Genomic DNA, 23,923 nt, shown 5'->3' with positions numbered 1-23,923 from the left:
AATTTAAAGCTGGGAAGCAAAGCAGGCTGCAGAAAGTGGCGACTTATGCTTGTTTCTCAACATCTGTCCAGCAGGTCTGGCTCGATTTTAGCATCCAGACAAAGGAAGTGTGGAAGTGCTGCAGCGTCTGGCTGAAATCTCCTGCCGACAGCCCAGCGCCCTGGTTCTCCAACCTTGGGTGGCACAGGCTGACACAAATGCACTGGAATTCCTAGCCCTGGTTTTCCTTGTCCCTGTTTAGGGTACTTACTCTGTCTTTGCAATTTTCCTCGTACAGAATTTGGATTTTATTTTTCCAGTGTTATTTAGGAAATATATATTTGAAGTTGCTGTGATATCATTCTAGCATTTTATACCTGTAATTATGTGATTCAGGTGCTACAAAGTGAGGGAATTTCTGGTTATTTTCGGAAGAGGGGAAACGGCACATACCTGCTATGAAATAAGTGCTGAGTACTCAGGTACAGCCACCGTCAAACCTAAGGAAATAAGGTGGGGAAAGCATCCTTATAGTGAGCTACAAAATAAGCCATTATCTTTATCAGTAGTTTGTCATTGATATGGTCAGTAAATCACAGTTCAAAGGAAAAAGAAAAGGGAGCAAAGCTCTTGCAATGCTAATGAGAAATGTCAAGGAAATTGAATTGTACTTGCCATAACTTTGTTATTCTTAAAATAGTAGTAATAATAATAATAATAATAATAATAATAATAATAATAATAATATATAAGGCTATAAGGCTTTTGGAGCTCCATGAGGTCCTCTTGCCAAGAAATTACCAGCACCTGCTAGCCCTGATGCCCATCTCTGTGTCACTTCAATAAAAGAATCTTGCTGCTGCTGCCCTGCAGTGCTGGGCTGCCTGCTCCCCTGCCTGCCTGCACCATCTGGGCCATGGCTGAATTCAGTAGTTTGCTCTCCAGTTTTGCTAGGGTGAAAATACTGTTTTGGAAGCAGGAGCCTCTAACTCACCTGGAACATTATAAATCTGTCTTTCTTAGAGTACAGTTAAATCCTTCATGTCAAAGTACTTTTCACTGTGAATGATTTTGGTAGTTTCTTCATTCTAGCACAGAACCCACAGTAAAGGTTATCCATATTGTACCAATTTGCTTTATATTGCATCAAACCTCCAAAATGTCAACATATCGTATATTTTGTAATGCATTGCTTCTTGGACAATAACTCTTAATTTTTATTGTTTCTAAAAGGGTGCTGGTGCCAGAAGAAAAGGATGCTTGATGGGAAACAGACACCAGCCTATAGACACTCAACCTCTTCCTTGGGATACTGATTTATCAGTGTGTCCAGGCATCCCCTGCGAGCCCTGAACACGGAGGATCACTCAGGGTTATCGACAGTGTAGCTGAAGACCTGCAACTTCACAAATTATTATCTGCTGTTGGACATCTTGTACAAGAAGCCCTGACAGATAAGTTGTAAGACGAAGGATAAGCGCTGCATGGCTGTGAAAGGCTGTCATCAGGGCCTGGGTGGCTTCTACCAAAGTCTTTAACATAGTGAAACAAACATCCTATCCTAACGCTTCACGTTTGAGTTGGAACTATTTTATAAATATATACATTCTCTGTAAATATAATCTCTAGACTGCACATACGCCAGCACTGAGCATCCTTACGAAGCTGACACAAAAGGATTTAGAAATGTATTTGTCAAGATTCCTGTCACTTCATACCCTCTGGGTTACTGTATCCTCCGTGATGCAGCACTACCCGTCTGTGTGGGGACACTATGACGTGTGTAAAACTCAGATTTACACGGAAGAAGGAAAAGTATGGGATTACATGGCCTGCCAGCCAGAAGCCAGAGACATGATCAAATATGTAAAAGTGACTCTGGATCCCCCAGACATAACATGTGGAGATCCTCCTGAGACTTTCTGTGCAATGGTAAGGCAAGCTTTTCATTTTGCATAATTAGTGGGGATATATTTGTGATAGATGGCTTCAAAATAGAAGCCCTGGAGTGCACACAAAATTATCCAAGAAAACCTGCATCATATTCCAAATGTGAAAGGTTCTGCTGTACAAAACTCTGAGCAGTACATTAAGCTGAGCAATGAGATGTTCTGCTTATGAGGACTTGACTTTATCTGAATTCAGTGTCTCTCTACAGCAACTTTTAATGTATCAAAAGAAACCAGCCTAAAACTCCTATTGTGCTAACCCATAACTGGGATGGCCTTTGCCTGATCAAGAAAGATTTGAATGAACCAATTCCACTAAATTCCACTAAAATCAGTTTAAAGCATGGCATAACTAAGTATAATTTACAAACAGTGAGACCAATTGAACTCAAATTGCTCAAGGTTAAAAAATGGTGTTGGGAGTTGTGCTGTTGAAGTTTTCCCAGCTACCAAGGAGCTGCAGCAAGTAAATCACCTTAGCTAAAATCATCTCCAAGCTCTAGCAACTACTCACAGCTTTCTTCCTAGCTGAAACTGTAGGCATTTAAGCAAACTAAGAGAGACCAAAACTCCTCATTTTACGTGGTCCTAAAATAGACTGGGTTTGGAAATGTTTGGCTTGGTAAATAAATGCACAGGTATAAGAAACAGCAGACACTATATATGTATATACACACACATATATATATGTATGTATATCAATATTTTACAACTATGCTGCTCCCAAGTGTTTGATAGATCACACTGTGAGAAGTTGTTTCAGTTAAAGGAGATCTTTAACTTGTAGATAACTTCTTTGTCCTCACACCCACAGAGGCTCTCTTTTCTTTGCCACTGGATATTTCTGTTAAATAGTGAGTGGAAGATATTGAGTTCCTTGAAAAAAAATAAGAGTTTGGGGTACAAAACATCCACACTTACATCTGTTAATGCAGCACTGGAAACATGCTCCACATTAGCTGCATTGTTTAGATCTGAAAGACCAATGAGTTCTGGTAAGTGAGGTTATCACAACTGAGAAGAGTTTACAAGATATTTATTTGCCTGTGTACAAATCATCATTGCTGGGTGACAGCATCACTGAAGGAAGGAAATTTGCTTTTAAATGCCTTGTGGCATCATTTTCCACCACTGCTGTTCTGTAAGGAGTTCAGATCCAACCACACATACATTTAAGGCATTATTTGCACGCATGCAGCTGCTTCCCACATACATTATGGTAATAGCCACGTGATAAATTGTGGAGCTACATGAATAAATTACATCCACTATGAACCTTTGACTGCACCACTTGCTCTCTGCCCACTAATCCATCTCTGCTGACATGTCTTTGACACTCTAAATCTCCAAGCAGCTTCAAGCAGCCACTGTTTAAAAACAAATGGAAGTCATGTGCCCCACATAATATTGTCTTACTGTTTTTTTTCCTTAATCTTAAAATACATTTTTTCCCTCTGAATAGTAGTAGCTGTAATTTAGCACTCAATAATATTTAGTAACTCATCATGTTATGCAAGAAGTTGTTCTTTTAATGATAAAAAAAAAAACTAAAACAAACAAACCTGCCCAATAAAACTTGTTTCTTCCTTTTAGTGCAGATAAGCAATGCAGCAGTTCCTATCTTAAGTAATACTGTAAGTTTCTGAAGGCCTTTGTTATCATTATGCACTCTAGTTAGAACAACTAACTAGTAACAACAACTAATTTTAAACAAAAAACAACCAGGCAAACAAAAGACATTTTGATTAAATCTAAGTGTTAAAAATGGTGCCAGAACTCCCCTTGAAAACATTTAACCACACCAGGTCATGAGTGTTGTGATGTGGGAGGAAAGTTTTCTTGGGAGTGACCTGAGATTGCAGCTGTAGCTCACTTGCAGCTTAAGCCTGTGAGATGCAGAAGGGCACCAGAATCCTCATGTGAGAAGCAGAGAAAGGGAAGTAAGTGGGGATGAGCGAGAGAGAGCACGCAGAATGAAAGTGTGCATTCAGCTACAAAAGTGTAGAGTGACTGACTCTTACTTGATAAACTGTGGGATTTGTTTCCAGGATAGATGTAGATTGTACATATACACTATTTTTAGATATGCACTGGTAATGGCTTGGCTTGCTTGAAACATAAGAAAAATTACAGAAATATTTAATGTTCCTAAGGTACTGCCCATGGCTCACGCAGAGCATTTTCGTCTCTAAAAATGCTTCATTGTCTATCTGTACTATAGCTACCTGTAGGAATTAGGTATTTCCTTCAAAATGAAGTTTTATATATATTGTAGGGCTTGGTATTTTTGAGATCTTTAATTTTTGTGTTCACTTTTAGTTTTAGAAAATGAGTTAAGAAGATAGCACTGACATACTTGGAGAAAGTGGGCAGTGGAAAGAAATTCTTTCGTGTTAGGCATGTTCTTGTGCTAAAAAATCCCAAATTTGAAGTGACAAAGATGCAAAGGTTTCTTTTCAGCACAGTGAAGTGCCAAACTGGCATACACAAATGCTTGGTTTTCTTCTTGTAAGTACTGGCTACGTGCCTACCAAACCTGTACCACTGTTTTGTTATTGAAATCAGGTTAACACTGACTTGGAGAAGAACAGGGCCTTTTCAGCTATTCCAATAATAAGCAAGGGTACCAAGCAGCCAAGTCTGCTTCTGCAGGATGACGAGGAGGTTCAAGCAGCCTCCTGTTTTATTTGCATGTCGGTTCCCTGATCAGGTTTACTTATTTCTGTTCACCAAATGGGCTAAGGTACTAGCTGTTGAGTCTCTGTCAGCCTTTGGTGTATTATAGATTAGATCCTTGAAACAAACCAGACTGTGAATTTCATTCAAGTCCTGCTGGGAGATTATGGTAGAATCTAAGGCAGTCTGTGAGAGTAGCTGATAATAATCTGCAATAACACACAACACAGCCATGCATTGCAATGTGTGCAAGCATACAATACAGAGGAGATGGGTGCTTAAATTGGCCCCCTACTTATTTCTGCATATTCCCCATGGTATTAAATGTCCTTATAAGTCCATGATGACTTAGTGAGCATGTTTAGTTGACAGACTGAATAACAGGGCTTTGCATATGTAAATTTGTTGCAAAATATAACAGCCCTAGCAGGCAGCTAAAGCCAGCATTTGGCAGGTCACCACTTGAAGGTAGCTTTGTGGTGTCCCCCCAGAACAGCATTTGTAGGTATTATGGGGAGCATGCAACAGAAAAACTATCCCACAGTTGCTTTTAGGCATCTATTCTGAGAATGACATTATGGTTTCTGGTGACATTCAATATTGACAGCTCATGAGATTATTCTGAAACCTCAAACCCCTGGAGTCCTACAATTATGATTATATGAGATTCTCAGGTTTCACTTAAAACATCATCTTTATTTCCTTAGTCCTTCTGGTTGCAGGGAAAAGCTTGAAAATGAAACCAAGGAGCTCAAAAAGCAAAAGACAAATAAATAATCTTCCAAAATATTGTTTGTTTAAAATGTCATCAGATTTAAAGTCATTCAGGGTTTCTACAGCTTGGAAAGGATTTTTGCTGAAGAGATGTATAAAAGAAACTTACAAACAAGTGGCCAAGAGCAGCTGAACACTTAAAATTTCTAGATGTGGAGTTGCATGTATCTGTAAGGAGGATGTGACAGCATCCTTCCAGAATAAGTAAGGCTCCTCCTCCCTACAGGATAACCAGCACTGTGGGGAAGGGTTCACTGGTCACCTCTGGGTTCCCTGTCCATTTAAAAGCAGTCTCTCGTGTCTCAGAGTGAGCTACATATGCTGGCAGAAGGTGCGTGACTGCTTTCTGTGGTATTCCTTCAAGGAAATTTGGACATCTTTTGTCAGTCGCAGACTTGGACTGAACAGCCACAGTGTTTGAGCCAGTGTGACCCCTTCCTGCAAATCTGTAATTTATGAACTTTGAGCATTTGGCATTGCTAAGCGTGTGTCTGGCACCGTGTGCTTGTGCATAGCGGAGAGGAGAGGAGAAGAAGAAGCTATTCACATTTTCAGGTTTGAGCTGCAGGTTTCACTGTGGAGACACACTAAGCAAATTTTGAAGTACCTGGTGGTGCTAGTTCTTGTGGCCTGCAGCATTTCAGTGCGAAACAAATCTTCTTGAAATCCCTGGGAGTAACTAACAGTCAGTGAAATCTACTTCCCTCTTTGTAAGAACAATTCCACAATACTCTCTCCAGTCATAAAGAGAAACAAATCTGACTTCCTATGATCATCACCATCTTTTGCTCTACCAGAACAAGTGTGCAGGTGGCTTCTGGCTTTCCTTCTAAAACACATGCCAGCTATATCCCTGGTACAAGCGTCAGGAACCTGATGATGCTGCTCACAGCTCAGAGATCCTGTCGCCCCAGTCCCACCTGCCCTGCACATGGACTGGCCCCTCTGCTGAAACCCAGCCTTGAGCACGGGGTTTGCATTCAAACCTGAGCCGTGATTACTGTGCAAATTCATCATGAATTTGACCAGGAGACTCCTAGTGGCTGGTGCTGTAATTTGCAAACGTAAGAGTCGGGTTTGTGTTACCGACCTGTGTTTGCAGCTCAAATGGCAACATGAAAATATAATTTTCTGTTTGTGTTTAGACCTAGGTATCATAATACATCCCAACAGCTAAAAAATGATGAAATTATCATCAATTATGGTTGCCTGCAGCTAATTTCCTTCGTAGGTTAAATAGGAGCTTGCAAAGGAGCCTGCAGATGGGAGTCCTGTGCATTTGTACAATTTATAGAGCAGAAATGCTGATGACAGTAGAAATTTGAGCCCTTGAGTGCTACTCCGTATTTCATAGCCAATCAAAACTAAATTAAGAAACAAAGATTATTAAAAAGTATTCTGCACATGTAATTCTGGCATAATATTATGAGGTGGACATTAAATTTTTCCCTCTGAGACTTTCAGCATCATTAATATAGCATTCCTTTAATTACAAGTAGGCTCATATTCCTTAAAAAGGGGGAAATACTATGTAGCATAGATAGTGATACCAGTATTATGTTTACTGAAATAATTAAATTAACAGATTCTTTTCAGAGTAATGGGTAAATCACAATGTGAAACAAAAATTATTTTTGAAGGCATTTTGGCATTCATACATACTTTCTCAAATGAGACATTTTAAAACAGTGTTGTGCAATACCATTAAAAGATGCTGTTAATAAAAAAGCTTTTTTCTTTTATGCGCTAAATTTGAATAAAAATGAAGGATTCTAAATTCTATCTGTATAATCTTTCTAGATAGCATGGGGTAGAATGGGAACAGGAAGTTAAATATGAATCTATTGCTACTGTCTTGTTCAAAGTGGATTTTCATAGTTGCATATTTTTAAAGTATGTACAGCTCAAAGTTACTGCAGACTTCTTTTACAACATCTGCATTCATCTAATTTGAACTCTTTGGGCACATATAATTATTGCAGGTGTCATTGTAGAGTGCCTTACCCTTCAGAGCACGGGGTTTTTATTTTGGTGCCTCCTCTTAAGTCACTAAACATTTCATTTCCTTGCATTTCATTTCTAATACTGCGAGACCTGAGCGCTTCAGCCCCTGTGCGTTGGCCTGTCCCCAGCAGGGCAGGACAGCTCAGCCCCGCTGCTGTGGCTGTTCCCATCCAGCCCCACTGAGCCCCCCAGGGACACGAGGGGCACGGGCTGTCCCTGTGCTGTCCCCATGGGTCACAGACTGTCCCTGTCTGTCCCCCAGGGATGCGAGGGGCACGGGCTGTCCCTGTGCTGTCCCCCAGCTTCCTCTCACTGGGCAGTGCCACACGCCAGCCTACCTGTGCCTCTGACAGCACCTGCTGCACGCTCTGCAAAGGCTCCTTGGTCCTCATGGGAAAGGATTCCTTGGCTTCCTACAAGATTTTAAAAGATGGATATACTTAATGACAGAAGGAATAAAAAAATAGTTTGGTAAAATCTCTGTTTTTGTCCAACTGGAAGCAATCTAAAAATTAATAATTGCTCATAAATCAAAACTGAGGATTGGTAGTAAAATAGATTTGCATTTTATTCATTATCACACATCAAGATGCTCCAGTCAGTAAATCTTTAACAACACTCTGTCCAGTGCTTTTTTTTTTTTTTTTTTTTTTTTTCTCCTCAGTTATACTTTGGGTACTGGAATGTTTTCAAGCCTGAAACAAAACAAAAGCACACCCACAAAGTACTTCAGTTCTTAAAAATATTTGAGGGTAAAACAGGGTTCCTAAACAAAATAAATGGTTTCAATGTATTTTCAGTTGCAGTTTTAAAGCACATGTCACTAGTATGTGTAGAAGAGCATCCTTTTAAGGAGATTCATATTTTGTAAATACACTTTGTAAGAGCAGCTGTTAAGCATTTTGTAGCATTGCCTTTATTCCATTTACTATTTGCTCTTCTAGTTTGGTTTGTTTTTCCCCTGAAGTTAGCTGGGAATAGTAGACAGTTTTAGACAGTTATTTTAATAACAATTGATCTTAAAAAGCAGGGAACTGTGCTGGGCAAGATTGTGACTCTCTGGATGAGGTTCTTTAAAATATCTGAGGTGGTGCCTCCCCCCACTGCTCTCTCCTCCCTGGTCCCCCAAAGCACTGAGGTGGGTACATGGAGGGAGATGCCCAAGTACTCTGTGGGAACTTGGAGTTTTGGCCTTATTTGAGTATAGAACCAGCAACACCAATTTTATAAAGAAATAAATATCTTCCACTATAAAATAAATTCACAGACATCCATTGTGAATGTGAATGGCTTGCTGTCAATGCAGTTGGACCAGAAACATTCCCTCAGCAGCACCTTGAGTGAAGTAAAATAATACTGCTTGATAAAGAAAATATTTACTAGACCTATCATAATTTGAACTGCTGCTAGTGAGGCAGAGGTGATCTCGAGCCCGTGGCTCACTGCAGGGAGATGCCTGACCAGATTTGCTGGGATGCAGGGAGACAGTGCAGTACAGCAGCACATCCCAGCTGGTGCTCCTCAGCCAGGGCAGGACAGCACATCCCTCCCGAGCTGACGGAAGGGAGAGCTGGGTGACCCCATTTATTCTCTTCTAGAAAGCCTGAACTTAGAATTTTTTCCAAGATGTAAATCCTCCTTTCAGCAGAGTGACCTTCGCCTCCCAACCTGCCAGTGTCACGCAGGCAGCCGGGAGGAGCGGAGCTGCAGCATCAACCCCTCAGTTTGCTTTTGCACATTTTGGTCAGGGGCATGATGCCCTGCAGTCCCAAGGGAGCTGAGCTGCGTCAGGCTTTCCAGGCTGAGGACACCGTACAAGGAGCATGATATTCTATTTCTTCCCACTGTGGTAGACAAGCCTCAGAATGTGAATTTTGGATTTACTTGGCAGAACTGAGCAGAGATAGTTTTGTGCTGTTCAGGTTTGTCCAAATTATCTGGATAAACATATTTTTCCATCTTCATTTAGTACCTGAATGTCTCTGAACCCCAGAGTTTAATGTCTTTTTCTTGCAGAGCTTGTACTTTGTAAAAGCTAAGAATCACTGGAAACCAAGTTCCTGAGGCATTTCCATATATTAAAATTTCCATTTGTAAGCATCTTGTTGAAACAAAGCCAAGTGAACTCAGCTGAGAATTCTACAAACCTTGTGTACACCAGGACAACTATTCTGGTTAGTGGGCTCCCCAGCGTCCTTTGAGGAGGAAGAAATCAGTAAGTTGGCTCTCCAGTAATGATTTTAACATTTAGATGTTTATGTTATTTATAAAGCATCCAGTCCTAATACAACCTAAATCACCTTCATTCATTCAAGAAAAAATAAATGTACAAACTGAGACAATAATCTGCACTTCCATCCCTTCTGCTTTATGCCGGGAAGCAGAGGAGGAGAAATACAGACAGGCATTAGCAATCCCTCTTGACAAAGTATGGAAATTACCCATCTCATTATGTGAGGATGAAAACCTGTCATTTATTTTTACCCAGAGAGTTTAGAAAGGGCTGAATCTGTGGGAGCTGGTCCACTGCCACTTTTCTTTTTTTAATACTGATACTGCTTTGCTAAAACTGCTATTTCCAATACATAAAATAACATACCTATTTAAGAGTAGCTAAAACCAGGTGAGAGATCTGTTAATCAAAATATTTCTTGACTTGTTTCAAGGCCTATGAGTACTGGCTGAATAGGAAAATAAAAAATAATCCCAGATACTGTTAAGGCCATTGAATGATGAGATGCAGATCCCTGCGTACACTGGAACACTAATCTCCCTAGTTAAAAAATAGGGGTAGCTCTGTACCTGATTTACTTGTAGAAACAATGACTGTTGTAGACATTTTAGGTATGGAAATTCGTGTTTTCACAGGTCACTTGTGGTGACATCATCTTGATCTACAAGTACAAATATAGCTAAGGACAGAAAAAATTCTTGGCATTGAGCTGACTTGGCAACATGCATAAGTGATTTCATGTAGCTTTGATGTTTGATGTGTTGTATTTTCTGGAAAATGGTTTTATTTCTTATCTTCTAGGTCTTTCAGCAGATTGTTTATATGGAATTTAGGAATAAAAAAAGGGGAGGAAAGAAAAGGGTGCAAAAGAATTTTAATTATATTTACTACAAGCAAGAACTTGTACTGTATCAGGGATATTTTATGTCAGGCTTCAGCCCAGAGAGAATTTTTATAGCTAAGTATTTGTAAAACCTCTAAAAGAAGACACCATTATGATGAAAGGAGCATTTTCTTATATGTACATGCCATGTCTTTCCAACATCTTGGTGCATTTTAGATTTTTATCTGTAAAACTGTCATGAGCCACATTTTAACTCATCAATTTGATTTTTACCAGCTACACCTGCTCATAAGATGCTTTCCTCCAGTGAAAACTAGAAACAGAGCTACTTGTGGGTGACATTTGCAAGTGACTGGAGGTGGGGAGATGGTAAAAAATAAATAAAAAGGAATAGCAAACAACTACACAAATGCCCTCATCCTCTAAAATCTGCAACGTGCATAGCTGTAGGAAAAAAAGAGCACAGAATGCAATTTTCTAACTGCTAAAACAACTTTTTATACACGTGCTATTTTCCTCCTCTATTTTTAACACTGGCTTGCAGACTGACAGGCCTCTTGGCTTCCTTGACCATATGGATCTGCCAAGTAGTATGAATACTGTAGGGATAGCCTGCAGAAATATCCTAGCAAGGTGTCTCACTTCACAAGGGTTGATTCAGACTTCCAGACACATTAAGTAACGGGTTTAAGGGGTTTAAGCATTGTAGCTTCCCTCACTAAATTTGTTGGGTAAATTTTTGCCAGCTGTTTACAGCTGAAAACCCTATTTCCCTGAAAAAGAAGTGGGATAAGCATTTGAAAATAAAATGTTAAGAACATAGAAGCTTTGTCATCTGAAGCAATGGCTTTGATTTTTTAAAAAAGATACACTTCAATAACTAAAAGGAAATTAGAAGTGACTCATCATGTATATTTCATGCCTAAGAGCTAGTGTTTGACTTTACATCAACAGGGCTTAAAATATGGTCTTCCACTGAAATTAATGTGTCCTGTGTTAGGCAACAGAAGGACTCCTACTGACAGCAATAGATGGCTACAAAATACAGCTTCCTTAGTAGTGAGCATTATCCTCTGCACTGTACCAGTTTGAAACTCTCAACTAGAAACCATAAAACCATCTTAAGATGTCCATAAATTATGGGTATCTTAAGTAAAGTTAACTGTATGCCTTTATATTCTAATATTTTTCTTGTCAGAGCAATTTCACTGAAGTTCACTTATTTTTTCTGTTTTAAAATCTTCTTTTACTCATTTTACTGGTGCTAGGTTTTGGATTAGTTCAGCTGTTGTGAGCATCAGTGCAAGGCTCTTTGGCCCTTAGTGACAAAACAAGTTTTGGAGAATGGGACATTATGCATCTTTTCTTGGTTTTGGGGCATACAAGAATACACTGAAAGCATCTAGCTGCAAAGTGCCAGCAAGGATACATATATAGAATACATAACAGGGTTTGCATATTAAAATATTCTATTTTAGCTTTATGCATCTCATGGATTATTTGTAAATAATTGAAAAGGACAGAAGACTATTATTGACTAATCTTTCCATAGTTCTCCATAACTGCACCATCATTGCTTGTAGAACTCAAACATTAGCCAAGCATCATCAATCATGAACTTCAAGTTTTATGAGTTTAAAAACAGGTCTTGGAAAACACTACAACAGTTGTCCTTCCTTTGTTAATCAGAAAAGGTGGGGTTTTCAGCAGAACATTTTGTCAAATTTTAAGCCTTGACAGAAAGTATGCCATTTTTTTTCAGTGTTAAACAGTGGACTGATATCTGAAATGCCACATGGGGTTTCTTTGAGTTTTTTGAAACCATACAGACAATTGTTTTCCCTCTTCTATAAGTCCCCAGCTGGTGTAAAGTGTATGTACATTTAATGGGATGGTGTGGCAGGCAGCTCTCACACATCTACCACTTGTGCGGTCCATGCGGCCCTCCAACGTGCCAGCTCTCTCCCTGTCTTGAAAACTGTGGAGAAAACAAAGACTGAAGAGAGACATGGGGAGTTGTTCCAAAGAACAGAAGAGCCTGCCTGCCTTCCTTCTGGTTGCATCCCTGTCTTGTCACACCTTTAATACTCTGCACCTTGAGAAGCCACCAGGGCTGATGGGTTTGTTCTTACATAGAATTCTGATATCCTATTTGGATAATATTCTTTTTGGAAACAGTACAGACCACACAGACCTAATCTGTGGACTTTAGATAGGTACAGGCAAAGTGTTTTCTAGATGTTTTCTAAGTTTAAAGAGCTCAGCAGTAGGATGGGAGAAGATTGTACAGGAATGCTGATTGGTTGATGAGGACCAGCTCACCATGCTGCTTTTCCCAGGTGCTCACTCTCTAGGACAATAAATACATTTCAGGAGCTCAGAAAAAGCAGGCATAGCCCTTTTACAAGGCAGTATCTGACTCTCCCAATCAATAACAATCTGGCTAAGAATTTGAAGTAAATCTTGTTCTGGTGATTGTATCGTGTCAAGGGCCTCATACTACTAAGTGATGGGTTTGGAATAATAAAATTGTGCGTAAGATCAGAAGCAAAAATCAGAAAGCACCAGGGCACCACTGAGTTTTACGTTAGTATCGGGCTTTTTTCATTTCCCATCCTCAAGGTCATTACACCTCTACTAATGCAATCATCAACATCCTCCTCCTGTCAGGCCAGTTCTCATAGCTTCAAAAGAAGATTTACAGGAGCTGACCAAGAAAAAAATGTTCTTCACAAATTATTACAGGGATGAATGGCAGCTGTGCCTGTGATGACCTGTTTAACACTTTCTTGATGACACCACTGTACATGAGCTTCTCTCAACTCCTGTCATGTAACCCACAGTTGATTTTTTTGTCTTTCAGCCTAGCCAGCCACCAAGGCCACAGAAAGCAGATGTAAGGGCAATGCTGAGCAAACCTTTGCTGTCACTTCCTTTACTCTTAGTAATTGTTTTGTTGATAATTATGAGCTGTATAAAGCATCACAGGAAAAGCAGAACAAGTTTACTTTTACAGTGATGAAATGAAATAAATCATAAATTGGAAACGCTTTGTTATTCACAATTACCCCTCCTAACCAAGGATCAGGTTGCATTTTGCTGCAACACATGTGAACGTTGGCAGTGCAGCAATACCAAAGGGAAACTGCTGAAGAAGAGGGGAATAAACCTCCTCATCTGAGCGAGCAGGGAGCCTAGGAGGGAATGCTAGTCTAGTATCCAACTTGTATCTTGTATGCCTGCCCTATATCCAACACACACCAGCGTGCTCCAGGAGGTGCTGCAGCCCCCCAAGCAAGCCATGCCCGTGCAGAGAAGCGCACTGCAGTGTTGCACATTGGAAGATGGTAACAGAGATCCCTCCCATTTCTATGTGGAACTTGAAAGATTCTTGGATAACTTGTTTCCAGTAGAAATCAGCTTTCTGCCACATAAGAAACGCCTGTGAGATTCTACCAGTATTGTCACTGAGACTTTGTTAGAAGACATTATCTGGCCCATAAACACCCAAGACAGAGACAACTTGCAATTGAGCCTGCAATACCACTGTACCTGATAACACAGAAACTTATTTCAAGCCTGCACATTGGAGATCTTCACATGCCAGGTGATGGGGTTCAGTTATTATTGTCTTTAATTAATTAGAGGTTTCTGACCTAGGTTTCTTGATGCTTTATACAGAAAAAGCAGTACAGATAGTAGGCACAACGAAATACAGGCACACTTTAGAGCTAATTTACAGAACTTTAAGCTAATGAGAAATGAGAGTCCATTCCTACAATATCTTTATCTCAGTGTCTTATTCTGTAGTCAGTGAAACTCACAGGCATTGAGAAGCCATAGAAAAGAGCTGTTTTCTAATTTGGTTTGGGGTTTTGGTGGAATGTTTCTAGCTTTTCCAAGTTTGATGAGTCAGGTTTCAGCTATTTTTTTATATAATTTTCTTTGCTAATTGTATGTGCAAGGGTCACAGAACTAAGGTTGTAAAAAAAAATCTCATTTTAACCTGCAGTTGATTTATGAAATTATACTGAGTTCCTTGAGTTTGGGAAAATAACATATACCACTAATAATCTCTGGGAACTGATTTAACACCGTATTCTATTGCAGTGCTAGGAAGAAGCCAAGGACTTGTAACAATCTGTCATTTGCAGTGACATTTTTATTACTCTTTCAGAAAGGCTGTGCTTTAATTGTCTTCTTGCTTCAAATCAACTGCTTAGTTTGCTTTAACAGTATTTTTTTCACTGTAGCTACCATTGCCCTTGCTATAAGAAACCTAAACTCTGTATATTTCTGGCATGGTAACTGCCAACAGGAACAGGAGCAGAGAACCTACCCATGTCCTTCTAATTTAAGAGAGTGAAAATGCTACTGATTGCAAGTCGCATTTTCATGGAGTTCACACCAAATTCCTTGTAGACCTGCATCCCAGGCAATTCCCCTTTGATTCACTAGGATTGAGAAAATCCTAGTGAGAGAAAATCCATCAAAATAATATACCTTTTTTCCTAGTATTGTGGAGTTTGCAACAAGCTGCCCAGTGGAAAAATAGCTTTGCTTTCAACTATTATAAAGAAGCTGCAAGCTCTTAATTTAGTAGCAATGTCGTTAGTGCTTTAGCATCTTCTGCAGTGTGCCTCCAACTGATGAACTGAAGCACAACTATAAATAACGATGATGTCTTTGTCAGCTTGTGAGAAAAAAGGGTTGGTTTTGGTTTTGGTTTTTGTTTGGTTTATTTTTCACATTTCCTGGAAGCACATGTAGTAAGATATCTCTAATCTCTTCTTTTGCTTAATACATAGATTTATCTCTTTGATGGGTTACTGAATCAAACCATCAATTTATTGCCTGCTGGTTCACAGCAAAGTTCAGTGACCCACATTGTATCATATACAATGAGCACCCCAAAGTTTAGTGATTGCATCAAGTTCTCAGCTTTACAGTTCAGAACTTTGAGGTGCACTTCCCTTTCCAAGTGAAAGGCAATTTCCCTTCACCCCAAACTGGACTTCACAGAACCTGGCCAAACTGCATTCTCAGACCTCTGGTTTCTATGCATTCCCTATCCTTCACCACTCTGTATTTGATAACTAAGAAGTTGTCCAGGGAACAAATGGCTTTGTTCATTTGGATGTACCAGCTCTGTATTTTAAGAGAAAAGCATAAAGTTTCACAAATCCTCAGATTGAGAACTCAATGCACTACTTGATCCCAGCTGTGGCAGCATAGCTGGTCTGCATGCTAAGAGGTTTTAATGGAGAAGATGAAATCCATCCTGGATTCTGAATCACATACACATTCAGGCAAAATATGATTGGGGAAAAAAAAAAATAGTTAATTTTCAGGGCTTGCATGCCTTTGGATTTGTTTGCTTGAGTATATTTTTGGAGGGTAATGTTAGATGTTAAGGGAAAGTTACAGCAAGGCTTGTGACTAATGGATAAGATGCAGTATGCTCTCTGATGCTATGAGAAAAATGCTGATGCAGTTTACTGATAACAGAGAGATAAAATAGCACCAGCATTAAAAAGAAAAAAAAAGCCAAACTGAAAGATTTTGTCAAGTTTTTGAGATCCCACCTTGGTATCATTTTAGAGGATGTTTCTAATTAGTAGCCACAGAAATTATTGTTGATTAAATTGTCGTACAACTAGATTAACGAGGTGAAGGAAAAATAGCAACATTTTCATTTTAATGAGATGCCTGCTCTCTCTTCCTCTCTACTATGCATCTTAATGTACCTTGCTGTCTGCACTGACTTGGGGCTCCAAGGCTTTGTCATTCCTTGGCAATTCTGTTCTCTAATTTCTTCTGACACATGGTGCTTAAATCCACACGAAATGTGAGGTGAGGCAGAGAGGATTCCTGCAGACTGCCATGCCATAAGAGGAGCACTCATTTGCATTATTCATTAGATAAATGCACTGATTTGCATCTCATTCTGGTCTCCTCCATTTCCAGGCAGGGGATGGAGACAATTCAGGGAAATGCTGAATTTTTGAATGATATTAGTAGTGTTCATTTGGGATTAAGTCTCCATTGTCTGCTGCCCTGTATTTTGTCCCACACTTACCTTAAATACTTACAGAAACTAGATACTTTTGTTCTTTTAATAGTGAACTGTGCCTATTTACTGCATAGTAAAAGGGTGCTAATTTGTTTATCACTGCAATTTTGAAAGCATTTACCAAAGCCATAATTCAATGCTTGATCATTATTTGTGATTATTACAATCTTTCTCCCTGTTTTTCTGAGGTTATAGTTCAAAAGCAAAAGCTTGTAAATCAACTGCAATGATCTGACAACATCTATAATTTTTTTGCCATTCCGTATTCTTGAGCAGTAAGCTTTTAAGAACTACATGCCCTCTGTTAACTAGCATGTTAATGCAGTGAAGTTGAGAAATAGTATAGCCCTAGATAACCATCAACATTGTCTCTCTCTCTTCTAAGCTTTATGAACCCATTTACATTATGCTTGGCATTAATATTTGATTCAGAAATCTATACTGTAAAAAGGAGAGGATATCACTGTTCTGTCCTCAGGGTGTTGGGGGAGGAAGGTTAATTTTGCAGGATGGGGGTTAGTACTATTGAGCTCTTTCATCCTCTTCTTATTAAACACAGGATACTGTCTGAGGAAGTTGGGAATTTTAGAGGACTTAAACCAGTATCATTATTGCATCAACACTTTTTGAGAAAGCCTACATGATAAACACCTTCAAGTGCTGCTGCAACCCAGAGCCGTTCCCTGAACCATCATTTACCACCAAAGACAGCAAATTGCAAAAACAAATAGTGGTTTATTAGTGCAGTGTGTTGGAGCATGGTGCAGACAGCACCAAGGTTGTGGGTTCAATCCCTGTATTGGCCATTCACCTAAGAGCTGGACTTGATGATCCTAGAGGGTCCCTTCCAACTCAGAATATTCTGTGATTCTGTGACTTTCAAAGTCCTTTACACCTGGTGCTGCACTGAGCTGTATATTGCCCAAAACTAAGGAAAGACATTGCCACCATTTTAAATAGCTTAGACCATAATTGAAACACAGATGTCAAAAGCAATTAAAAAGTGGGGCTCTGAAGGCTGACTTAGGCGTGTGTTAAGGCTAATGATTGTGCATTATTTTTGTTGAAATTGTGGCATGGCTCTCTGGCTGATGCTGTAGCTCTGATTTGCCATGCTAGACAAATTCAGTTCCTGAATTAGAAGGTGGGAAAGGCAATGGCCCTGAGGAACAGTTAGTCAGGACACTTCATCTGTAAGCAGGGTTATGGCAGAAAATAAAATTGAAATGGCATATGAAAATGAAACCAGTTTATATTCGGACTCTGCCTAATACACAACTTAATTATAACTGAGTTTGCCACAAGTTAGTGACAGCTGAATCTAAACAAATCACCTAGCTAATGTGCTGATTGCACTAACCACAGTTGTTGTCAGGGGTGGAAGATGCCATATGGCTCCTCTTCTCAACCCAGGTCAAAATATCATTAGGAAGAAGCTTAACTACATGGACACAAATGAGGAATTAGCCAGTCTGGCTTTCCTCCAGCCTGCAGGGTATGTGCACACCCCAGGGTCTGGCCATTCCCAGGCACAGTGAGGGGCCACCCAGATTTTTCCAGAATGTACTGAGTGGAGGAGTATCATGGTACTTGAGGACAAACAAAGGCAGCTGGTGCTCAATTGCATTGCTCAGACACAGCTTAGCTCTCCAAGACATGCCCAGGTTACATTTGGGCACTTGGTGAAAGGAAAATAGAATGTAAGCGACCCTGAATGCAAACAGGGGCAGGGGAAGGAAAGGGCTGAATGACGCACGAGCCGGTCCTGCACCAGGCGAGGTCGGGTTCAGCCACAGGGAGGGCTTTCTGTGCAAATCAGGACACGAGTCAAAATCCCAGGCAGTGTATTTGCTACAACTCTCCTAAATTTTGTACAGCCTTTGATTTTGTGAGCAAACAAAACTGTAGTATAAATCTGGCCGTGCCATGACCAAGGTGTTACCCCTCACATTCCCTTTTGATTTCAGAATCTTGTCCATTTACAAGTATCAGATGCTAAAACCAGTCACTAAGAATGATGCAGAAGCTACTGCTCCTGCAAGAGCTGCAGAGCCTGCTTGCACCACCACTTTGAAATTAACTTCTAGCATGCATATTCTGAACTGTGTGATGCTTTTCTAGGTTGCACCAGAAGTACAGTTTATGCTATATTAAATTGTTATTAACTACGAAATGTCATCCAAAGTATAATGTTCTGCCAGTTTGAATTATATATTTTTGTTATGCTTCTTGCTTTGAAAAATACACATTTGAAATTTTTAAGCGTGCCAAGTAGGCCAGATGCTGCCCTTCAGAAATAAAAATTGCCTTAAATGATTCTATGACGATTTGGGTTGTACAAGAGCCGTAAAATTTCTGGCAGACTTAAAATATCTTTCCTTGAACACTGGTCCCACTGTGCTGATCTTGCTGTCAGCAAGGGTTTGCAGATCCTCAGTTATGAAACACCTTGTCACCACTCACCCAGCAGCCTGCTCCTGCTTTGCTGTGAAGTTTGTTAGAGCACTTTGTCCAGATTTTGAACTATAGAATGTATTTTCAAATTATTTTTTAGGAAAATGGTTGTGGAGAGTCCTGTGATAAAACTCAGGGTAGCTATTCTGAAGGGTACTGCAGAAAAGGTGGATAATTCATTATGCAGAACCTTTTAGATTATTCTAAACAATATTTACCCTTAAAAATGTCCTTGTCTAGTGCAAAGTGAGAGAGCAGCTGTTCAAAATTTATTTTTATCATCGCTCTTCAATGGATATTAGACCTCTTTCTCTTTTGGGGCTTGCCACAGTGTCCCTGACGAATTTACTGCACAGCTCTGCCTCATTCATTACAAACCACCTGTTTTAACTGCCATGGGCTTCTCTGCACTGCCAGCAGCACATCTGAGTCTAGAGCAAGCCTACTGAAGTCACTGTGGAAGCACCTGAACCCTGGTTTAGTTTCTCCATACTGTCTTCATCATGTTAAGTAGACAAAAAAAAAAAAAACCCAACTTTTGGTTGGTTTTAGGATGGAGCAGAAGATTTTTACTGGCATAGGATGACTTCCTCCAGTGGCAGAGGATTGGCAAAATCAGCCCAATGCCATCTGCTCTTTGATCCTCCTCCTATTTCAAAGGCTTATTCAGATCGACCATGCCAGCAGCTGGAGGTCATGGAGCAGACCTGAGAAAAACCCTTCCAGACAGTCAGAATGCTGGGACTGTGTAACCAGCACAAGCTAGAGTACCCTGCATGATGCTCTAAATTATGCCAAGAGTTCTTCCAAGTCTTAATCACGATGAAATGCTCTTTAGGACTACTTTTCTCCCTCTTCATTTGTGATAAGCATAAACTGGAAACCAAAATACATGAATTTGCTTCACACTGTAGGTAACAATTTCTACAGGAAGTTCATAAATTTAAAAAGTGAATCTGTTTCAAATAAGCTTCAAGAATGACAACTGAAATAAAAAATTTGACACCTTTCAGATAGAATAGAATCATAGAATCACTAAGTTTGGAAAAGACCTCCAAGATAGTCGAGGCCAACCTATTATGGAACACCACCTTGTCAACTAAACCACGGCCCTAAATGCCACATCCAGTTGTTTCCTGAATACCTCCAGGACTGGTGACTCTTCCACCTCCGTAGGTAGTTCCTTCCAATGCTTAACTACCCTATCAGAGAAGAAGTGCTTCCTGATGTCCAACCTGAACCTCCCCAGCACAGGTTGAAGCCACTTATTTTCTCTTGTACTGTTGCTGGTTGCCTGGGAGAGAGGCCAACCCCCACCTGGATACAGCCTCCTTTCAGGTCATCTTAAAGGGCAAAATGTCTTCCCTGAGCCTCCTGTACTTCAGGCTTAACAGCCCCAGCTCCCTCAGCTGCTCCTCATAGGACTTAGTCTCTAGACCTTTCACCAGCTTTGTTGCCTTTCTCTGGACATGTTCCAGCTCCTCAAAGTCTTTCCTGAAGGGAGGGTCCCAGAACAGGAAACAGACCTGAAGTGCTTCTTGGTACTACAAGAACATTAGTCATTTGCAGCACAGAAAACTTCACAGGCTGCAGCTCTCCTAATATGCCTCACTAATTACAGAAAGCTGATCCTCATTTGTTCATCACTCACGTGTGAAATTCTGAGAGCTGCATCACATTAAGTTCTAAGTATATTTTCAGTTTATGATGAGAGATGCCACTATTTCAGCAAAAAGAGAAAAGGAATATTGCTTTCCTTTGAGCAGTTTGAACAACAGTGCAAGGAGCTTACATCTGTTACAAGAGGAAAACACTATCTTTATGCATTTTTGCAAAGCAGCCAGTGGCTAATGGACAGGAAGTCTTTCTGAAAGTTTTGCAAATCTACATAATGTTCCTGAGGACTGGAGTGTGCATTCGAATCACAGATTTAACTGAGAGAAGGAAAGCGGGGGCATTTGTGCAGCCAGATAGCTCACTGTTGGCTGTGTATCTGAGAAGGATCAAAATCACAAGTCTTGCCAGCTAAGAATAGCATTATTTTAAGTTTAAAATACTCCCTTTATGATGTTTCCTTTCAGTTCATAGCACATAAATCAGTGCTGCTTCCTGCCCTTCACAGGAGACCTAAGCATTTGTAGGTGTTGTGCCGTGATAAATGTGGATATCTGTGAGTGCATGGAGTTGGTCCCTTCTCCTGAGCAATGACTCACTTGTAACCAGGGTGGCTGACAGAAATCCTATAGAGGCATGAACTAATCTAAATTGCAATGACCAGAAATAAATGTGTACAGTGGTAGCTGATTACACTAGTCTTACCGCAAGCTGAAGCACAGAGTTGTAAGACTGCTCCTGAGAAATGCAGTCTCTGACAGACTTCCATTGCACTTAATATTTGTGTTGTGGAGAAAATGCATCATGGGGTACTCTCTAAAACCCAGAGACCTTCGACTCAAATAACATGATTTATATACCATGATCTTCCTGGTCATCTGCAGTGCTTGTGGCAATCCATGTACTTGCAGTAATGTGCTGTGAACAGGAGCCAACACTGGCTCCTCAGCTCACACCAGTTCCATGGATGAGCAGTCAACCTCCCACAGCAGTGCACTGCTTCTAAATGCTTTAGTGTGCAAGCTCCTACTGAATACTGGGATTAAGGGTTCTCCCAGAGGAAAATTAATATAAGAAAATTATAGAAAACCATACTTCATATTTCTTTGTGTATCTCACTGTTCACTCCAGGTACCTTCAAAAGAATTAAGTATAGATTTTTTTAGTGCTTTAGAGGCTATACAGGAGATCACAGAGCATTAAAATTCCTGCTTTCATATAGAATTGTTAAAAGTCAGTCACAGTGGTAGTTTTCAAGGAATAGCATTTATTTGCCATGCCAGCTAAATTTAAGAGATTACTGCTGTAAATCAGGGATTCCAGTTAGTTGTATTTCTTTTTTTTTTTTTTAAGTTGATAGTGCTATTACAGCAACTTAATCTATTTGCATCTATCATTTCTCAGTACGTCTCCTTCAGCCGAGCAATCCAGATTTTCTTTGTCTAAAAACCTTTCCATGCTTCTCATCTTTCTTTTGTCACAAGGTAATCAGAGCTCCCTGAACATCAAATAGCGTGAGAACAACAGCAGTAACAATGTCTAAAAAGTTGTGGGAGTCTGCAGGGGAAGTCAGGCAGAGAGTAATATCACACTCTGCGTCGGCACTTAATGATGCATCATTTCCACAAACTTAGTGAAGATGGGGGTTTAACTGGTTGATTCCCAAGTGAGCATTTTCTATGCTGTCACTGTAAAAATATTTATACAACTGTATTATTTAGGGTAACATGTATTTATGAGCCCTTTTGCTAACTGCATGCTGTCTGAACATCTGGATGATCCCCTACCCCAAATGCAAGCTCTCGTTTTATGGACAAGTTTTGAAGTACAGGGAAGTAAAGAATCCACACTAGCCAGTGTGAAAGATACTCATTGTAACAGAGCACACAATTAATATTTAATACCATATTTCCACTTGCTGAAAAAAAGGGGCCCCTTTAAGGAGATTCATTATCTCATTTCACTGATTTTTATGGAGAAATCCTCCCAAGTGTGAAAAACAGCACAGAAGAAAGTACAAGGGTTCTTGTGTAATTAAAAAAAAAAAAGTGTAAGTAAGTAAAAAACAAATAGGTAAGGAGTAAAGGCTCTTATCACCAAGCAGTGATATGAGGGCAGCACTGACTGATACCAAACTGGAGATGATGAGTGTGGCAGGAAAAGGCAGTGAAGGGTTTTGAAAGTGAGGGCAAACAGCTGATGGCTGATGAGATGGAGGAGTAGCTGATGCTGGAGTGCAACAAGAGCATGCAATGAGCTAGAAAAATGTTCTTAGCAGAAGTATTCTGGATTTCTGGATGGTTATCAACAGGCCTAGATCGCATTTGTCAAGGCCAGAGAAAAGGTTGTTGCTGTAATCAAAACATGGTATGGGAAGAGCCTCAATGAGAGTTTAACTAGGAAGACGGATGGGAAGGACTGTATGGCAGTGATATGATAGTGATGTAGCATGGAAGCCATAAATCATCTGGCAGAGCCAGTCCACTGTCAGCAAGGCCAATTAGCCCATGATGAGCACTGCGCTGCCAAAGTGAGGCGTCTGCTACCCAAGCTATCTGGGTTTTAGCTATCACAAGAACATCTAAACAACAGATTTATAGCTAGCTCAGTTCTCTGCTCTGTGCAACTAAATACAGTGGAAACATATTTAGCCTAAGTGTGACTTTCCAAATTAATCCACCTGACAGGCGGGAGGTACAGCAGATCCTGTTCGCTTTAAGTCATTCTTTGCAGAATGTTTCCTGCAATCACAGTTTCCCTTCTCTGCAGTCCTGCTTTTGACACACAGTTCTCAACTCCAGTCACTTACAGCCTCTCTCTTCCTGCTGATCAATTTCCCTACAGCAACCCCATTTCCTCCCCCAGTACCTCAAGTTTAAAACCGAGAGTCCAGTTGTGCTTTGTCTTCCATGTGAATGCCAGTGTTTGTCCAGACAGATACTCAGCAGTGACGTGCACTGGGAGGAGCAACATACTCAGAGGAACAGACATCTTCTGGATCTGTCTTTTTGCTGTATTCCTCCTAAGCAGCATATTGTCGTTTCTCTTGCCTCAGCACATCAGGTTTGCCACGACTTTATTCAGGGCAATTAAGCACATGGAGATTTCAGATGCCTGCTTCCCAAAGGATATACTGGTCATTCCAAGACACACCCACCTTAGAGTCATTTGGCAGTTCCAGGCTGCACACATTCCATCATAGGCCCAAACTATTCAATGCATTTACAATAAAGAATTTTTGACAGCTTTCTAATAATGCTAAATGATAGACGCAGGCATTCTGGATAGGGGAAGATATGGAATCCAAAATGCTGCTAAAAATG

The 23,923-nt window shown here is 40.2% G+C and overlaps 1 protein-coding gene across 1 annotated transcript in view; it reads left to right on the top strand.

The window, feature by feature from the left end:
* The window catches only part of NTNG1 (netrin G1), a gene marked incomplete at its 3' end in the record, with an annotated part of 150,370 nt that overhangs the window by 5,018 nt on the left and 121,429 nt on the right, over nt 1-23,923 (top strand). The window contains exon 2 of the mRNA XM_053985411.1: nt 1,213-1,911. Coding sequence (XP_053841386.1) covers nt 1,666-1,911 — 246 coding nt within the window. The remainder of the gene's footprint in view (nt 1-1,212; nt 1,912-23,923) is intronic.

This window comes from Vidua macroura, chromosome 9, assembly GCF_024509145.1.
Source record: "Vidua macroura isolate BioBank_ID:100142 chromosome 9, ASM2450914v1, whole genome shotgun sequence".
Taxonomy (NCBI): Eukaryota; Metazoa; Chordata; class Aves; order Passeriformes; family Viduidae; genus Vidua; species Vidua macroura.
Note: the sequence above shows the minus strand (reverse complement) of the source record. Positions and strands in the feature narration are given on the sequence as shown.